The following is a 21125-nucleotide window of genomic DNA, read 5'->3' on the forward strand; positions in this document are numbered from 1 at the left end:
CGAGTTGCGGGCTCAATCCCCAGTAGGGGGCATGCAGGAGGCAGTGGGACAATGATTCTCATCATTGATGTTTCTCTCTCTCTCCCCCTCTCCCTTCCTCTCTGAAATCAATAAAAATATATTTAAAAAAAGTTGAGATTATAAAAGATTTGTCTCAGTTTTATACACCTGACACACATATTCCCAGCAGACTTAAAAGTTACCTCATGCTCTGAGGGGTGAGCAGGATGAACTGTCTGAAGCGCTGGGAATCTGCCATCTTCAGTATCATGTCCATTGCGATCCTCCGGTTCACCATGTCCTGAGAACAAGCAGAAGTCAGGGTGGTGGCGTGACAATCAAGTTCCGGGGAACACAGTCATCTGCTGGCTGCTGCAAGCCCCGGGCTTTTACCCACGGATCCTCCATGCCCTTCTCTCTGATGCCACGCTTAGGGAAGGTAATGTCCAAAACTCTCAGGGAAACAACTCGGTACATCTCTCTCCCAGGGGGTTACTGCGCAGATGTGTTTATGAGCATCCCAAGGACACCATGCGCTGCTCCAGAATGAGGCTAATTTGCTCAGTAACAGTCACTCAGGAGCACAGTATCAGAAGGGACCAGTGTAAACCTATCACATCTCTCCAATTCCCCTCAGAGATTGAGGTGCTTTAAACACTGCCTATCCCTGCATCTTCTACCATGTGTGCAACGCGAACCAAGTTGAATTCACAGGCCAATTTCTCAATTAAATCTTTAAAATACACAGCGTGTCGGTGTATAGGAAAAGAAGTTGGGTTATAACAGGTTTTGAAATGAAATGAACTAAACTGTGCTTACATTTTTGAGTTAAATAACAGGAAAGAAAAACAATCAAAGCAGCCCTCCCACCCCTGCGAGCTCCGGAGCACCGAGAGCCGGGACGGGAGGAGGATGGCTTTGACAGGACTCCTGGGAACACGTGTGTATGCCGCTGCTGGCTCAGACATGGGCCTTGCAGGCAGACAGGGGACCCACATCCCGCCTACACTGCTCACTGGCTCCGTAGGATACAAACTCTTCCACCAGGAATATTGCAAAGTAATCTCGCGTACAGTGAACAAAAATAACCAGAGCTTGCACAAATGGAATACTGTCCTTTCGGAACACTGCCCCGGCATGGCCTATCATTAATAACAAAGCTGTCAAGGCACCAAAAACATTTTTATTTGCTTCCTTTGGAGTGGTTCTCAGAATCTGGTGCATTTTTCTGAATAATTTTAATGGGGCAAAATGCCATCCTGATTAAGACCCTCCAAGTTTCTGAAAGAGAAAGAAGCTGTCCTGAATTAAATATGACATAAGATGGGTCATAGGACAGGACTGCAAAATGGTATTTGGGACAAAAACAATGCATGAAAGAACAACTGCCTTCTAAGGCTGGTGAATTAGATTCAAAGCCAATTCTCAGAGGAATTTCTAACTAATCAACAATGATATTGGGGGGGGGGGGAGGGGATGACACTTGAAAGATTACATAGCACTCCCAAGTACAAATTCTGATTCATGAATAAGCATTTTCTAAAAGCTTACTATGGGCTAGGCAATAGAAGGTAGAAATATGACCTCAAAAGATTACAATTTGGTGGGAGATTCAGAAATAAGAGGGACAGCAACAGAACGGAAAATACATATAGATAAAATACTAGTGTAATAGCACATGTAATACATAATATAAACTATATAATGAGGCAATGAGAGGGGGCTGCCTGCAGGCGGGGCCAGGAGGCCACACAAAGGGGACATCTGAGCCGAGTCCTGAGAGAGGAGGTGTGACACCGGGAAGGAGGGCACAAGCAGAGGCATGGTTTTGGAAAATCACCAACACAAGGGGCTCAAAGTTACCCACAGAATTAGCTTTTCACCTAACGGACAATTAGCCACGTGAGAGCTTTAAAAACTAAGTGACCAAACTCCAATTTGTTTTGGAATTGCACGCTGGGTAACGGTGAAGGAGGGCCTGATGGAGCAGCAGATTAAAGCCGGGATCTGGACACGAGGTGGTAACAACAGGTAAAAGGCGAGGAGGACAGGGACCAGGAAGGAGAGGGCAGGAATTAGATATGTTAAAAGAGGAACAGCCAGGGGTCAGACTTACTGTGCAAGTGGAAGGAAGAATCACAGATGGAGTTTCGCAGCTAGGTGATTGGGTTGGCATTGGCAATTTGCCACAACTGGAGGAAGAAACTGACGAGAAGGGAGAGGCTTTGGGTGGAAGACGTATTCGGTGTCAGACATGCTGAGTGTGAGATGCAGGTCGTTTGTTAGATTAAGTCTGACTGGTAGTTGGGCATATGGGCAAGGGAGAGGTCAGGGAGATCTGAACAGTTTCCAAATGCAGGTAGTGGTTTGGACAACAGTGTGCGAAGGGGGGAGAAACAGAGTGCGGTGTCCAGGAAAACCAACAGCAGCGTAAACAATAACCACAGACTGAAGTGTCGGACAGGAGCTTTCCTACTTTGGGTAAAACCAAAGAGAACTGCTTCCATACAGAACACACGGCCACCACCACCCCCAGACTGGAGAATCTAAAATGTCACTCTACCATGTAGACATCAAACTCGTCCAGGCATCTGAAGGGAGACTCGGCAATGGACCACAGCGAGAGGATGAAGCACACGGTGGAGAAGGAGCGCTCGCCGCCGGACAGGGCTCGCATGTCGTTGAAAGCCGCTCTGTTCCCCTCTCCAGGCTGCACCTTGAATGAGTCAACGGGGGGAAAAGGGGGTGTAGAAAAAGGCATTATAAGATTCTTCACAAAAAGGCTGCCTCGCATTAGAAAGAATGGGTTTACAGTTAAAAATAATAGAAGAGAATAAAGTCATTTAGTCACGTGGAAATGACATCTATTCCATTGAAAATATTTTACAGTAAAACAATGAGCTATATATAACAGTGGTTTTTGTTGTACTGAGAAAAGTAAAATTGAAAGCATTTTCTCACTGTAATGAGATCTAACATACCACAATTCCAAAGGCTTGGTAATAAAAATGCCAATGTGAGCCAAATGCTAGTAATGAAAATACTTTGAACTGGTCACTCTGGCATTTTCACAGTCCCCTGAAGACCCGAAACCATACAACATGTAGAAGACAGCTTGGGAAGACCTTCTCATCTGGGACAGTCGGGCCCTGTGACCACCTGCTTCCCCCACGCCCGACACCCACCATTCCACTGCGTCCACGAGTGTGGCTCTTAGATTCCACATAAGTCATACCAGACAGTGTTTGTCTTCCTCTGTGTGACTCACTTAAACTAACACAATGCCCTGAGGTTCATCCATGTTGTTGCTTGGATGTCAATTTCCTCTCCTTTTTTGGATAAATGATATTACTGTGTGTGTGGGGGGGGGGGGAGAAAATATCACATTTTCTTCACTCATCCGTCTCTCGGTGGACACTGAGGTTGTATCCACGTCTAGGCTATTGTAGATAAGGCTGCAATGAATATGGAGGTGCAGATGTGATTTTATTTCATTGCCTTTGGATATATACCCAAAGCTGTGCTTCTGGTGTCCAATCCGAAAATCACTGCTAAGACCAACACCAAGGAGCTTCCTCCCCAGGTTTTCCTCTTGGAGAAGATTTCCAGGGGGGTTAAAGTTGTAGTCAGCAAGAGGCGTGACTGCTTCCCAATTTTGTTCTTTCCCCCTCAAGCTTGCTTTGGCTATTCAGGGTCTTTTATGATTCCGCACAAATTTTAGGATTGTGCTTTCTACTTCTGCGAGCAATGCCACTGGAGTCTTGATAGGGTCCGAGTTAAATCTAGCCAGGCTTCGGAAAGCATGTACATCTTAACAATACTAATTCTTTTGATCCATGAACGCCGGATTCTTTCCATTTACCTGTGTCTTCTTCAATTTCTTTCCTCCATGCATTACAGTTTCCAGTGGACTGATCTTTCACCTCCCTGGTTAAATTTATTTCGAAGTATTTTACTGTTTTTGATGCTGTTGTAAATGTGACTGTTTTATTTCATTTTTCAAACATTTCTAAGTGCCAAGATAACGTTTGTTACTTGAATTCCAGTGACATCTAGTGGTAAAGTTGCTTTAAAAGCAATTACTGGATGTCAGAAAGACATAGGACTGACTTAAACAGGCTCACACTTGCCAAGAAAGTAACAGCAGTGAGTTGAAATTCACAAAATCTCTTAGAAAAAGCCCCCTTTAATAAATAAGGGATCATGGGAACAATAAACTAGCAATTAATAAATGAACAGCACTGTCATAACTGCCTGAGGAGATGGTTGCTGATCATTGGAAGGCACTCCTTCATTCTGACAGATTCCACTTGCACAAACATGCTACACAAGTGAAGGGCAGCGCCCACCAGTTCTACTTCATGAAGGCTATTCACACATATTTTGGCAGATACATGGATTCACATATTTTGCAAATTGCTATTTGAAAAATTATGTAGCTCTCAAGTGAGCATTCATTTTTTAATCATCTAAGAGTTATAAAATATTCTGAGTTTAAACATACACTGAAATTTTATATTTATTATCTGTAAGTCTGAATCCTCCATGAAAATCCAAATGAAAAGGCAACATTTACACAGCCAAACCACACAAACAAACAAACAAAAAAAACACACATGAAAGTAAGAACTAAGTAACAGTATGTATCTTTTGTCCAAAATGGCAGTTGTTATCAATCTAATAAATGAGGCCCTGGATGAATCATGAAGATCTATTACTAACTTACCATGGGACATTGGTATCAATTTCCCGTTTTTGAAAAAAACGATGACTGGATTCCTTTTTTTTTTTTAATCCTCACCCAAGGATATGTTTGTTTGTTTATTTATAAAGAGAGAGAAAGGGGAGAGACAGAGAAACATTGATCACCTGTCTCCCACATTTCTGGCATCTCTGCACATTCTCTGTGTTCTCTCTGTCACTAGCAATCCCCAAAAGGTGACCACTATTTTGACTTTCACCACATGCATGAATGAATGCTGACAGTTTCTGAAGAATGGAACGGCTTTAACAGACAGTGGCAGGCGGGTTTCCAAATTAGTTCTACCAAGTTAGAGTCCCACTGGCATGGAGTGAGAGTCCTTAATCTATATATCTTCACCAACACAAGATATTCATTATCAGTCTTGTTCACTGTAGGCACACTAATGGCGATGTGACAGTATGTTATGATATAAATTTGTATTGCTTGGATGACAAATGATAGTGGACACTTTCATGTGCTTATATGCCATCTGGACACTTTAATTTATGAAGTTCCTGTTTAAAACTTTTGATCATTTTTACACGTTGTCATTCTTTTTCGTAATTATTATTATTTAGATATGAGTCCTTTGTTTTGTATATGTATTGCAAATTATTACTTGTTCTAAGTATGAACATGGACATATAAAACTTATGGCAACCAGAAGGAGTGAGTATCTGAAAGTTTTGCTCCAATTATTGGAGTGGGTAGCTGCTCTTTCCCACACATGTGACTGAGAGAGAATACATGAAGACAGAGTCCACGTAGTAGAACGTGGCAGCTTTCTTTCTCCAAAGAGATCAGATCTAGGTCCATCTTCAGAAATAAGTAGTACAGTCAACTACATGGCTAGAGCATTCTTTGAAAAATTCTTTTTTGGCTTCCTATAGTGATACCAGAGAAAATGGACCTTCTATAGTGTCCCGCATAATTTCAAAAAAGAAACCAATGGACTAGAAAGAGAAGGTAACTATGAAATAAAGTTCCGAATTATCATCCTAAGAAAATAATGTAATTGTCTGGGGGAGTTTTTTTTATTATTATTAAAAGAGCTACAACAGGTCAATTTACTTTTCAACATCTTGACAAAGCATCTCCTAATAATCAACATGCAAAGTTAAAGATACTTACTGATATAGAAAGAGTTTCATTCTTGTGGTCAAAATTCATTTTTCCACAATAGGCCCTCTGAGATAATAAGTTGTCAAAGTACAATTTGCATCGTAAAGTCAAACACCTTGAAATAAAAAATTGGACACATTAAGAATATAAAAATACAGTGTATTCAGCATGATCTTTAACCAGCATATAACAAACAGTCCTCTGCTTTATCTGTTGCTTGTGACTTTCGTTGGAGTCAATTTATCTGGGTACATTAATAATATCCAGTTTCCCTAATCCTGTATTAATCCACGCAACTACCAAGTTCCTACTGTGTTTCAGGTACTGCAGTAGGCTGTGGAGCTATAGCTGTAACAAAGCAGAAATTCTGCATCCATCAAGCTACCATTCTTGTTATCAGGGTAAATCAACCGAATATTGCCTCAGCAGGTCCCACCAAAAATGCATTCCCTAACAACATGCGGCGTCCAGGAGTGGAAGCGGCTGCCTCAGGACCAGAGCTACTCTCCAAAGGACTCTTTGAGCAGCAGTGACCAGCCACCTGCGAATGAGCTGGGAAAGGATGGGTAGCTGATGGAGTGGAAAAGGTGGACAGCTGTTATAAGGCCCACTCAAATCCATAATTCTCTGATTAAATTACAGGATGTGAGCACCAGCTGACAAGGTAAGACTGGCAGGTCTTCGCTAACTGAATCATGTAAAGTTCTCTAATTTAATTTAATTTCTAAGGGATAAGTAAAAACAAAGAAAAATAAAAAATGCATATGTGGTAATTTTTTTTTTTTTAATGCACTTACCTTCTAAATTGTTGGTATGTTTTGAATCTATGGTGCATTATTTCTTCCAATAATTTAATAAACCTTTTTAAAGTCTTTACTTTAGTCTCCAGATCAAGATAGGTTTCTTTTGCCTCTTGGTACTGCCTATTTTATGAACAAAATATTAAGTAAATAAAGGCCATTCAAAGAAACATAAAAAAGTAAAATCTCATATACAGTTCCCGGGGAAGAGCAGGGAGTACAGGGCGTGCTGAAGACCCGGCACCAGCGGGTTTCACAGCTGTAACACCATCCACTCCCAGCGGAGCGGGTGCTGCCCTGGCTGGGAGAGAGGTTAGCAGGCTGGGCAGGAACCAAGCCCAGCCCTAGAGAAGGCAGAGGAAGCAGAGGAAAGTGAGCCCAGAGTGGCAGACCTTAGAGAATATACACCTTCCAAATGGGAAGGGATCACACTGGAAGGCGATAAGTACTTCCCTCAGTGACAGACACCAATGTGGGCGACCCTGCGAGCGGTTCTCAACCTGTGGGTCGCGAGCCCTTTAGTCCTGAGGAGAGCCAAAGACCGCCGGAAAACACAGATTTATATTACGATTCATTAACAGTAGCAAAATTACAGTGATGAAGTAGCAACGAAAATAATTTTATGGTTGGGGGTTGCCACAAAATGAGGAGCTGTATTAAAGGGTCACGGCATCAGAAAGGTTGAGAACCACTGCCCTAAAACAATGAAAAAATATCCAAAACACTGTATATCATTAAATCAAAGAAAGCAATCTACAAAAGAGCTTATACACTGTGCTATATTTTGTATCTGAAAGGATAAAAAGCAGTCACATTACCTTACATTTGCATACAGAAACACTGAGAGCACATTTAATAAGATAAAAGTAAAAAGAGAACATAAATTTTTTTGTCTTTCTATATCTATTTTTTAAACACTGAGGTATTATCTATTTTAAAGAAAACTTGACTATTTTTGTTTTCCAGTGCTTTTGAAAGTAGAATTGAGATGGTTCCCGTCTCCAGCCTTTTTTTAAATAGGGAAAAAGTTCTTCAAAAGTGCATAGTTACAATTTTCTACTACAATTTAATCATCACCCTATAGTTGTACATGGCTCTAATTTTTCACTGTTATAAATAATACTGCAATAAACATGTCCAAGCAAAAATTATTTTTCTCATTTTGGATTATAACAACAAAAATTTTGAGGGCATTTGACATAAACTGCCTTAATATATTTCAGAGACACTAATATCTCACATACTATGCATCCTATATATTCTGTCTATTATGAATGGTATCATTTAATCTTCACAAGAACCCTATAAGGGAAATACTATAATTATATCTGTTTTACAGATGAGAAAATTAAGGTTCAGAGACACTGGATAATTTGCTGCAGCCATGTAGGAAGATAACAGAATAGTAATTCAAACTGAGGTACTTTTGCTTCAGACAGAACCTGTGCTCTAACTACACTGGAGCTTCCATTTTTATCTAGTATAAAAATACCCATTTAACTGAGATCTAACTGACATGAAGTTTTTTCCATCTTCATGTATGTGAAAATGGCTTCTAATTATTCTGATTTGCATTTCTTCGATTACTTGTGAAGCTGAACAATTTCGTGTCTACATGAACTTTATAGGTATAAATATAACATTTACATGCAAATATTCTGTAATGAGTTCTGTAATAATTCAGAAGAAAAAATAGTTTAAATTATTTTTTTATTAAGACAGGAAGAGAGAGAGAGAGAGAGAGAGAGAGAGAGAGAGAAGATTGATGTGAGAGCAAAATTGACCCAGAACCTTTTTTGGTATGTGGGACGATGCTCCAATCTATTGAGTAACCCAACCAAGGCAAAGTTAGTTCATTATTAACATACACATATGAAAGACTAGTTTAGCTATAAATTATATGTGGTGGCAATATTTGATCCAAATTTAAGATTTATATTTAAACATTTTTTTGTGTTGATAATATATATGGATAACATAACCAAGTAGAAAAGCTTACCTCATTATTTCCTCTCGATCTCCATGATTAGCATGTTCTGCCTGGATCTTTTGTCTTAATCTATTAATTTCTTTATCTAGAATCGATGCGGACTTTTTCACTTCTATCCGCTCTGGGCAGATTTGTCTTGCTTGTGACATTTTCTCCTAAGACAAGAGATGTTTAATGTCTTTAAAACTCTTCTTTGAGATAACAATTCGTTGTATTACTAATGCCAAAACAGGCAAAGTAAAATTCTAAACTTATGTTTACAAAATGATACCAAATGCATTCAAAATGTATTCTAAATGCATTTGGTATCAGTGTTATTTCTCTAAGCTTTATATTGAGAATACAGCACAGCCACTATTAATCTTCAAGACAAAATTACACTACTGTGCACATCTTTAATAATTTGTAAGACCTCCGTAAGTTCCTAAGGAAACAAATTTCAAGTAGCAGTTAGGAAAAGCCGGCATGCAGGGCACGGAGGTCAGACAGCTTTCTGTGCATTTCAGGATGGACTCTGAGCACCAAATAGTATTGAAGTGCAAACAAAAAGACCCTCATGTTTATAAAATATTAAAAAACTCAAAGCACTTTCACCACAGTACTTGTTTTATATTTACAACACGTGGTGTAAGCCTTGAATAAGCAATGCAATGGATTAGAGTTTCAGTCCTTTTCCAAGGTACATGAAGGCAGAGTTGAGATTCATCTCTTCTAGGCAGACCCAGGTTGCTTTCAATTCATCTCCAAATCAGCGCTGCTGCTCACAGCTGCCATCACGGTGCCCAGCCAGCAGGAGCAGAACTGCAGCCTGGCCTGGCCCCGCCCAGCTCCAACCACTCAGAGGCAGGGAGGGACATCATGACACAAAGCTGCTCTCTAGGCCTGGAAGGAGCAGGATTAGCTTGGAGGGAGGGCCAGCCCCTCTCAGACGCCGGACTGCTGCAGTACTGCCTCAAGTCCTCTTCGTACTGGTCTATGACCCACACTCAGAATCCCTAAGCCTCCTTCTCTCGATTCACCAAAACAGCTGTTACTTTGTAGGAAACAGATATTCATCGGACAACTTGTGTATGTTTGAAAACAGGATATTAAGGGAAACGCACTTTAGGAATAAGGACTAAGGTTGTAAACAAAAACATAAAACAAAAATGATAGATAACCTCTAGTTCTTTCTCTTTCGTATCCAGTTCTCGTTTCTTTTTATTTAAAGTATTCAAGTGTTCTTTCTGCTTTTCTTCATAATGCCGCTTCCCTCGTTTTTGGTTATCTACTTCAGAGTCAGCAAGGTTTAATTCATCCTGTTTGAAGAAAGCCAAAATAACTTCTAAAGCAAGTATTGTTTTTTAAAAATATTACCAGCGTAGCTATAAAGCTAACTGACCACTCCATAAAGTGGACAGGACTATGTTGCTTAAAGACACAAGTGTTAGGGTTCACACAGGATGTGTCTGAATAGAAATGAGGAGTCACATTATTATATTCAAACTCTTACACGAAGTCTCCACATATATGGTACTTTCATCTTTATTTTGGCAAACAGCCACATAGCCTGGTGAAAGGCTTGGATGATATATGCATAAAGACATTCATACGGTGGCTTCTCAAACAATGATTTACATTACCACTGATTTGGATGTTTTTACAAAATATATAGACTTCTAGACTCCACCCCTGGATATTTTCTTTTAGGTCTGGAATATCCCGAATCTCAATCTTTAAAATAGCTCTTGATTTAAGAAGCACCAAAATAAGTTTAGAATCTCAGAGGGCTTTGACATACAAACGTTCGTTTAGAGCAGCTTTATTTGTAATAGCCCCAACCTGAAAACCCATGTCCATCAATCAGTAAATGAAACAAATGGTGGTATATCAAACACAATGGGATGCTACTTGGCAATAAGAAGTGAATTACTGATTCAGGTAAAAACATGAATGATTACCATAATCAAAAGGAGCAACTGTATTCCATTCACTCACTTTTTCTTTCAAACTATAAACAGTGTACACACAATATGCTAGACAGTGTGTTAGGTTCTGGAAAAGGTCAGGTCACAAAAAAGCAAGACTATATAATGTGTGATTCCATTACTTGTAATTCTAGAAAATGTGCAGACTATAGTGTAGAAAGCAGACCGATGGCTGTTTGGGGATGAGGGGCAGGGCATAGGGAGGGACAGATTATAAAGGGGCATGAGGAAATTCTGAGCATGAAGGATTTTTCTTTTTTCTGATTGTGAGGTTATACAGGCATATACATGTCAAAATTTATGAAATCATACACTTATAAGTATATTTGATGCATGTCACTGGTATCTCTATAACACTTTTAAAAAAGGCTCCTGATTTAAGAACCACCATGTTATATTTTAGTTAATTTATTCGTTTGTTTTTTGAGCCTAGCATTGCTCATTGACAGTGATTATCATGTTCAGTCTCAAGAATTAGTTATGAAGAGAAAAAGAAACAGACACAAACCAGAACAGCAATAACAGCACCACACAGGACAACATATGGAGGCATCCCCAAAAGGAAGAGGTACCTAAACACGGAAAATATTTACCTCACATAATGGAGGAATTGGGCTATTTTCTAACCTAAGAATACAATTTATTGCATCATGTTCATATCAATAAAAATATCACCATGATAGACATTTGATAATAGCTTTTATAAAAGTTCTATTAAAAATCATTGTTACATGAAGGATGAAGAAAACTGATCTTTTATGTCAAACAGCGTAAAAGAAACTGGGTGCAATGTGTGTAGCAGGAGAGATTACAATGAGGAATGGCAACAGTGTATGAAATAGAATGCTTGTCTTCTAAAAACAGAGCTAAGTTTTTTAATCATTTTTGGTAGAAGCTGTCAAAATAAATAGGCCCTGTTTGCTTTAGGGAATCAAGTCAGTGTTAGGAACAGAAGGGATAAAACATACAAGGACACATCTGTGCTGGTTAATCTTCCCTCCTAGCAACCTGAGAAAGGGACAGACCTAAAGCGTAAAATAATAGGAAAAGCACTACAAAATGTTAATAGCCTTTTCTCAACGTTTACCATGGCTGTCTGATTTGTCCTTGTGTATTTAATGAATATAGGTCTTGGGTCCTATGGGTTTTAAAACTAAAAGGAAAGCAGGGGAGTATTTCATTTAATTTGATGGTGAAATGAAGAACTAGATATAATAAAAGCAAATTGATGACATTCATCCTGGTTTGGGGGTGAAGCCTAGGATGGGATAGGTCTAAAATGAAACTTTGATGCAGCCCTTAAACCTGTAGAGTAAGCATGTCAAACTCATGGCCCTCAGGCCACATGCCTCATTTCTTTGGCCTGTGTTAACCTTTGAGTTTGACATGCTTGCTGTAGAGTTTCCACCTTTAGAAAATAGGCTGAGATGCTAGAAAGGACAGAATAATTGAAAAGCTTTATTGTCTTGGATGCCTAAACAACGAATTTTATTCAGCACCATTGCAAAGATTGCTTCTTGTTTCATATAAACCTACATTCATGATGAGGTTTTAAAAAACTATAAAATATGAAATTTTGTGAGGGAAGTATTCCCTCTGCCAAGATTTCAATGATTGCATGTTTTAAACAGAGTATTCTACGCCTCACCACCCGTCACAAAATGAACAAATGTCCTAATAGCAAGCATTATGTCTAGAAGCTGCTCATGTTTAACAAGTGACTGCAGCTTCCCAGGAATTATTTTGTTAGCCAAATCCTCTTGGTCAGCCTGTTACTGACGGCTACGTGGTGGGACTCTGTGAAGGAAAACCTCTTGGCTACTAGCTGTTTGCATGCAGGTTAACTGAAGGACTCACCTCCTAGCTTTCAGCTATTTGCAGCCAAGGCAAAGAGCTAAGACCAAGAATTCTTACTGCCTTCTGCCCATATTTTTCTGCTCTTGGACTTATTTATTAATTCCAGGAGTTGCTTTAGCTTAGAGGTCCCTAAAAGAACAGAACACAGCTTACTCTTCATCATTTCTTGTTTGTAATTTTAAGTCTTCCGGGATAAATAATTTAGGTGCTTTCTTTCCCTGTATCATTTTACCAATTTCATCATTTTGATTTTGTCACTCTGTTCAATCCTTCACCCGTTAAAAAAAAATATTTTAACCTTATTTTTGTTGTAGTTTTACTGCTCTAATTCCTGAATTTCTCTGAATTCTACCTTGTCTATTCTTGATTATTTTCATATTTATTTTATTATTTTTCTCCTTTTAAAAATGAAGTTCTTTATCTTTTTTTTGTCTTAGGCTTTATCTTCCTAATTCTTATTTCCTGTGGCAACTACTCTCTTATTCGTATTTCTCAGTTTACCTTTAGTACATTTTCCTTCCTCACAACTTTACAATTTAATATTTAAACTATATATTCTTCTTAATCAGTTAGTTTATTTTTCTATTTTCTCCTTTTCGTTTTCTTAGTCATGATTTATTTTCTGTTGAATTTATTGGGGTGACATTAATTCACAAAACCATACAGGTTTCAAGTGTACAACCCAATAAAATACACCTGCACACTGTATCGTGTACCTATCGCTCCAAGCGAAGTCTCTTTCCACCCTCAATCCCCTTTGCCCACCTCAATTGATCCATCTAAGGTGATAATAGCAGAGAGGAATCTCAGCTCCAGTGACCTACCACAAATAGGGGGGAAGATATTTCTATGCAGCAAAACCTCTAAATTCCTCTAATATTCTCTCAACTCTTTAATAAATTTTTAAAAAATTTTCAATAAACAAAATTACAATAAAAATTTTATGCATGCAAATTCGTTTAAACTTTAAAATATCTAAACACATTTTAATACACAGAGGGCGATTAATTTTCCTGAAAAAAAGAAAAGGATATGTTAGAGTGATATCTCAAATACCCGACTCCTCTGAAAATGTACTATTCATTCTTCTCAGTGTCTTATAAATAAAAGTCCTGAAAATAACTGAGCTATTCATAAAAATTGTAACAATAAAATATTAGTAACTAAGCCAATAAACAACTTGGAAAAATTTATACGATTTAACTGTTGAATAATTTTGTTTACCTAAATTTGGTTTTAAAAAGCATGTGTTAAAAAAAAAAAAATCAGTTGAATTCAAGCTGGAACATACGGGACATGCCAATAAACAGGAACGGAGTAGCACTTATTTCAAGTTGGCCCGAGTTATCGAAGGAAAGTGGGACAACAGAACAGGCAAGCACAGAAGTGGTGCAGACAGACAAGATGTCCCTGGCTCTAGCTTCAAGTCAGAAAATAAAGAGGGCGGGGGAGCTATAATCTTCTGGGACAAACAGAAACTTGCCAATTTATTCTCAAAAAGCGTGAGCAGAAGCATTTTATTCTAATTGATCTAAGGATGAAAATTTGGTTTACATCCTATTTTTATGTGGCGACATAAACATTTAAACATAAGTTATATTAGGACAGTATCTACTGAGTACACAGTAGATATAAAGTTAAAACCTAAGATGCATATACCATAGAACAACAAAGCATACCTTTAGTGGATCTGCTAGCTCTGATAACTGGTTAACTTTCAGTTTAATTGCATCGTACTTGTTTTCTGCTTCTACTTTCAGACTTTTAAGATATTCCATATTTTCTTTTTGTTGTTCCATACTTTTCTCAACCATTTTCATTTTTACTTTATTTTCTTGAGCTTCATCTTCCTGATTACATTTACAGAGCATTTAGAGTTAATAAAAACACTTTGTTATCAGATAGAAAAGTAGTACAAACAGTTCTGAGAGAAGATACTCCTGGCTATAGGCAAATCAGATAAAAGACAAACTCAAAGACTATTAGGGCATTTTCACACTCTCAAAGGCAAATTAGGAAGAAGAAAACAGGTTCAAAATAGTAAGAGAGCCGAAACCGGTTTGGCTCAGTGGTAGAGCGTCGGTCTGCGGACTGAAAGGTCCCAGGTTCGATTCCGGTCAAGGGCATGTACCTTGGTTGCGGGCACATCCCCAGTGGGGGATGTGCAAGAGGCAGCTGGTCGATGTTACTCTCTCATCGACGTTTCTAGCTCTCTATCTCTCTCCCTTCCTCTCTGTAAAAAATTAATAAAATATATTTAAAAAAAAAAATAGTAAGAGATACTATTTAGGACACAAGTTAAAACTATATTGTGCTTGAGGTCATAATCAAGAGGATTAACTTTTATTCTACCCACTGATTTTTCCTTCACAATATAGTACATATAAATATCTACCTAGTGCCAGACAATGTCTTAGATGCCGAGTACACAAAAATAAACAAAACATATCTTCAAGAAACTTAGTCTATCACTCTAGTCATTTGTCCAATGGATAGCGCATTGGCCCATGGACTGAAGGGTTCGGGTTTGATTCCGGTCAAGGGCACATGCCTGGGATTGCAGGTGAGATACCCAATAGGGGGAGTGCAGGAGGCGGCCAATCAATGATTCTCTCTCATCACTGATGTTTCTCTCCCTCTCCCTTCCTCTCTGAAATCAATAAAAATACATATAAAAAAAAGAAACAATCTATCAATAAAAGGAATTAAAGCAGAAAAATAAAATGTGGGAAACAAGGTTACTAATAAAAAATGAAGACAAACTCTCATTAGAGTGGAACTCCACCTGCTGAATCCCTCAGCAGTTAATATGACATACAGGACAAACACTAAGTAATACTTCTTCCTTTTAACAAGATTCTGCAAGCTATCTAATACATTGTTTGCTGTAAACCAGAGGAGCTAAGCTGAATATCATAAACACCTGCCTGAAAAAATATAGAATAATAAATATGCGGTCAATTCAAATGAAAACTATTGACTTGGGGAAAAGAAACAATGCAAAGAGAGACCAAGGTATCCATTAATGTTGGTACTGATTAACTCTGAAAAATACTATGCTAGGCAGCATGATTTAAAATGCTGTTTGATTATAAGAGCACAATTAAACTTTAATAAAGTTTCTTTCATGTAATAGATGACAAAATCAATTATTATTCATGCAACTTATAAAGACAAAATAATAAGAAACTTGAAGGCTACACATGAGGTAGTTTCTATCTTATCTGTAAATGGAGACAATCATAAAAAGCAGCTTCAAGTAGGATTTTTTTTAAAAAGCTGAATAAATACTGTTAAACTAAATAATAGTTTTGTCCTTTATAACTTTGAGGAAAAGACTCTTACCAAGGTTGCAATATCTACAGACTGATGTTCTTCTATATTCTCAAGTTCCTGAATTTCAGAAATACTTTTTCTTATTTTCATCTGAAAGAAAGTATTCGAATTTAGTAATATAAAAATAAATTTAAAATAAAAATAAAAGTTATATTAATCCATGATGTTCTACTCTGTTACAGAAAGATTCTGTATTTAATAAAAGAGACATATTAGTATTAAATGAACCAAAGTAAGTTACAGCACCAAGTCTGCCATATTACCCTCACTGGTAACCCATTCCCACACCAAAAAAAAAAAAAAGATGTAAGTACTCCATCTTTGCATTTTGAATGATGATAATGTTGAATTCATAGAGAAAATATTCTGAAATATCCACTCATGTTGTGGCAAGATCCAGTGTCCTCAGAGTAGTTCAAGGGCTGCTTGGATGCCTCTGAAACTCTTGCAGGGATTCATGAGGTCAAAACTATTCTCATAAAAGCAGTAAGACATTATTCACCATTTTTACTATCATTTTCTCACAATGCTCAGGAGGCTTATGACTTGGTGACGTGTACTTATTGCAACAGATTGATTGCAGAAAGTGACCTGATAATTCAGCTGAGTTTTATTAAACTAGAAATACAAATTTACTACAAAAATATAAAAATGTCAATCTTCTCAGTAAATAGCTTTGGTTTTTGGAAAAGTTATTTTTCTTAAAAATGTAATAAACAATGAGTTTGTAATTTTTACATGAACTAATACATACTGATAAATTTTGTTTTAATTTTTAAAAATGTAAATACTGATAGGTAAAACCCACATATGTAAAAAGCTCTTTTAAGACTGTAAAGGGGCTTGAGGCCAAAAAGTTTGAGAACTACTCCTTAAATACATTTTAAAAATAGCTTAAAAGTGACAAGATGGAAAACAAAATGATGTATATATTTTTTTACCTTTAATTCTTTATATCGTAATTGGTACCTTCTAAGAAATTCTTCATTGCGTTTAATATCCTTTTCAAGGGCAGACAAATGTTGCTGAAAATTTAATATCTGGGCCTTCTTATTTTCAACTTCATTCTCCAATTCACTTGATAGAGGAGGATAAAAAATAATTTAAAACTATTTCTGAATATTACAAATACTTTAGATCTTTACAAAGAAAAGCTAATTTTTAATAGCTTATTTGCAAAAAATCCTAATGATTTCAAAAAAATATCTAAACTAGAGTCAAATTTTACTTACTTCAATAATAGGCATTTATGATATGATTTCTGTGTGGTGGACATTGTGCATAGCGATAGGTAGAGGCAGAAAAAGAATTAAGACATGGATAACTCAAACAAAAAAGAGTCAGGAAATAAACCATAACATTAAAATATGAACAGGAAACGATATGTCCATAGTACCGTGGAAAATCAGACTCAGGGAGACCTGGTCATTGTCTTCTGTAAAGTTTAAAACAGTGGGACCAACTAGAGGAGAGGATGGGAAGAACCACACAAAGGCATGGAGGGGTGAAAAGATAAAACTGACAGCTCAGCACTCACTCTTGGTGAGTAAGTGCTACAATTGCTGTGAATGTGTGAGGAGTTACAGTGAATGGAAGGAGGACAATGGAAAGGGTTGGAGAATAAAGCAAGCAGATGCCCAAACCATGAAGACCTGGCCGCCGTTCACTATCTTCAGAAATGATCTTTTCCTGCCTCACCACAGCACCTGTCTCCCGGAGTTGAGTGCCTGGTGGAAATGAACCACCTGTGCACAAAGTTACGAAAAAATTCCCTGAGAGAGAGTGTGCCGTATTTCAGTAAGAGGCATATTTCCCACGTTTTCACATCTCTGAAATAATCTTTCAGTCCATGGTTCCATTAGCAGCTTTTTTCTTTTGTACTGATATGTAAAATAACACAGCAACTTAAATATGATAAATATTATAAATGTGCTATCTTATTAGAATTCTCAAAATTAAAAAAATAAAATAAAAGTCAGCTGAATAAATGATAAATGAATGATAAAAATGAGGAAAGAAGAATAATTGTGGCTTTTCTGGTAAAAATGGGGCCAGATGCAAAAATTTAAAATGGCTCCTCAGTATTTAATAAGAAATCTATCATATATAAATCTATACATTTATTAACCAATAGTAATTTTGCTAATAAAAATTTACCAAGTAAACTTTGAAACTAAGAGCCTAAACCAAAAATAAAACCAACAATATTGTTTTTTAAATATATTTTATTGATTTTTTTACAGAGAGGAAGGAAGAGGGATAGAAAGCTAGAAACGTCGATGAGAGAGAAACATCAACCAGCTGCCTCTTGCACACCCCCTACTGGGGATGTGCACGCAGCCAAGGTACATGCCCTTGACCGGAATCGAACCCGGGACCATTTAGTCTGCAGGCCGACGCTCTATCCACTGAGCCAAACCGGTTTCGGCAACAATATTTTTATTAAACATTTTTCTGAATATTTAGAATAAATTTTTAAAATTAACCTAATTTACATAAACAAAATGGCTAAATTTTACAACTTACCCTTTTCAGGTAGGACAAATCTGTCCTGTATTTTCATATAGTGTTTGTTTATCCTTAGTGTTTAATTATTTTTTACTTGGAGAAAAAAAACGTGTGCTACCTAATAAAATATGAACCCCAAAGGAAGCAGGAGAAATTATATGCCAAGCCACCATGGATACCAACCTTATTTCAGAATCCAGATCTCTGCTTAGGAACTTAGGTCTTGTATATTCAGATGAATAGTAACGTCCTGCAAATACTTGATCGCCGTCAGCAGTAAAAGCTTCCCTGCAATTCTTGGGTGGCTTTTGGGACTGCATCACTGCACGAGCTACAGAATTACTCTAAACACAATAGAAGAGGAATATATTTTTTAAATTGTGCCAAAGCATTTCTGATGCACACAATTTCAAAATGTTAACTGACATCGTTTTAAGATTCAAATATTTTTTATATAAACATTCAAGTAAATAATTCCATAAAGTTAAACACAAGAATTTAAAAAAAACCTTCAAGATTCAAAGAATTAAAACTATTAAGTCTTCAAATCAGCACAGCAAATAATGCTTTATGGCAAACTAATACATTCTATTTTTAAATTCTAATATCGTTATCCATTTAAAATTAAAATTTTTAAGTAACCCTTCATATGAAAAATTTACTTTTACCAGTTCATACAAATCTTATTTTTTCTAAGTGACTTTTACACCCTAGAAATGATGCATCTGAATAGCAAATTCTGGTAAACGACAACAACCTTGAAATATTTAAGCCCTAGATGAAGTAAAAAGGGGAATGAGGCTTAACCTCTCCAGGCACATACCTTTACAATAGGATGTCATTGTCTTATTTCACATATCCTTCTAAAATATGATGGCGCTAAGCCCGCAAAAATTACAACACTTGCAATGCACACACACTTGGATTACTAATTCCATTACTTCTCATTTCCATTAATAAGAAAAACAGACTATTGTGTTTGTCTTGATTACATATTTGTTTTAAAATTCCTTATTTCTTCCCAGCAAATTTATTCCAAAAGGTAAAACACAATATGGTGATCAAATCAAACAAGTACATAAAAATGCAGATAAAGAATACATATTGATTATAAAGCACTCAAGTTTTTAAGAAAAGAGATCCATAAAATATCAATTCAAGTATTTGTTTAAAAAGTAGAATGATAGTAATATATGTATCTGTAAGGGCAAGTAAAAAATGAATTTGGCAGGCAATCAAGAAAGCATAAACAAAAAAGTTTATAGCATCATGCATCAAAAAATATATACATTTGTGAAACTGCTTTACAAAGAATAGCTGAAAGTATATTATAAAGTTCCATGGGACAAAAAACAAACCACCAGCTCCATCTTCTTCTATAGATTTTCCCAGGAGGTGCATGCACAATGATGAACCATCCACAGCTCCATGATGTAGGAGGGGACAGGATTTATATAACCTACTACAGTTCTGAAGTGTTTAAAATAACATACACACAGCACGCATCTGGTCTTACTTTGATTAGCAGCACTGTTTCTATTCCTCGCATGTCAATCAGGCTATTTGCAACGACTGCGTTATTTATTTCCAAAGCTGTCAGCACCGTTGGGAACTCCGGGTGATAGGCAGCTCTGAGAGACAAAAATACATAAGGATTAGCATCAAACTTCAATTACAGGTAAACATCCCTATACGCATATATTAACGGGTGAGTAGATGATAGGTAATTATAAGGTAACATTTGAAAACATCTGATTAGATTTATTTTATTTACTCAGCAAACATTTATATGTGATAGGCACTGTTATAAGAATATTGTATGCTCATCTAATCCTATAGCAACAATGAGATAGATAATATTATTTTCTCCTGTTTTCTTTCCAGAGGAGAAAGCTTCAGATTTTAATAAGTCCCTCAATGTCATGGAGCTTGTTAAATGCTTGGGCGAGGCTTCAAACTAGGCAGCTCAGCTCTAGAGCCCAGATTCTTCTTCTTCTTTTTTAAAATAAAGTAGAGCTGGCATATGATATTAGTCTCAGGTGTACAACACAGTGATCCAACATTTGTAGAGCCAGATTTTTAAACATTATGCCCTACTGCCTATTACAATAATTACACCTTTCTTAAATCTTACATATATAAATATAAAAGTCAATTAAAAAAGTGAAACAATATTCGTATCAAGACAAGAAAAATTGAAATAAATATTATTATGAACACAGAGGAAACATGAGAGAAATTATATTCTTAGGAATTATAATTTGGGCTCCCTGAAGAGACATTCACTCTTTCAACTAAAATTTTAAACATCTGCGCTATTAACAGCACTGAAGAATGGAGACACCAAGAATAGAAGGCGCAGAAGCAATGAATATCTAAGGGGGAAATGGTCATGGCAGTCTTAGAGCTTCCTTAGTCCTAGAATTCTAACACAAAGAAAGTATCTTTTATGTACAGGGTAGGGCAAAAGCAGGCTTACAGTTGTATGTGAAACAGTTTATTCTTACACTATTAGTTATTAAATATTGCATTATTTTCCATAGGGACAACTGAAAACCTACTTTTGGCTTAAGCAACTGAAAAAAATGAAGATGGAGAAGATTCTAGGAAGAGCAGGTTGTAGGGTAGAAATCAGGAGACTGGCTTTTACACAAATTAAATTTAAATGCCTATATTCCCCTTCAGGTGCAATTAACCTGTCAGGGGTCATTTTTACCGTAGCAATGTTGTCTGATAGCACAATTGAAATTTCGCCTTTATGGGGTTTTAGAAACCACGGATCAAACTAGAAATTAACAGAA

At 37.0% G+C, this 21125-nt stretch overlaps 1 protein-coding gene across 1 annotated transcript in view; it reads right to left on the reverse strand.

The window, feature by feature from the left end:
- SMC6 (structural maintenance of chromosomes 6) overlaps positions 1–21125 on the reverse strand; it is a 50174-nt gene that overhangs the window by 1360 nt on the left and 27689 nt on the right. The window contains exons 16-26 of the mRNA XM_084900389.1: positions 19841–19955; positions 18508–18668; positions 16758–16893; positions 15826–15906; positions 14160–14330; positions 9817–9954; positions 8666–8811; positions 6664–6789; positions 5876–5981; positions 2564–2716; positions 204–301 (exon numbers count right to left, since the gene is read on the reverse strand). Coding sequence (XP_084756515.1) covers positions 204–301; positions 2564–2716; positions 5876–5981; positions 6664–6789; positions 8666–8811; positions 9817–9954; positions 14160–14330; positions 15826–15906; positions 16758–16893; positions 18508–18668; positions 19841–19955 — 1431 coding nt within the window. The remainder of the gene's footprint in view (positions 1–203; positions 302–2563; positions 2717–5875; positions 5982–6663; positions 6790–8665; positions 8812–9816; positions 9955–14159; positions 14331–15825; positions 15907–16757; positions 16894–18507; positions 18669–19840; positions 19956–21125) is intronic.

The sequence above is a fragment of the Pipistrellus hanaki genome (genome assembly GCF_964339955.1).
Source record: "Pipistrellus hanaki genome assembly, chromosome: 12".
In the NCBI taxonomy this organism is placed as follows: Eukaryota; Metazoa; Chordata; class Mammalia; order Chiroptera; family Vespertilionidae; genus Pipistrellus; species Pipistrellus hanaki.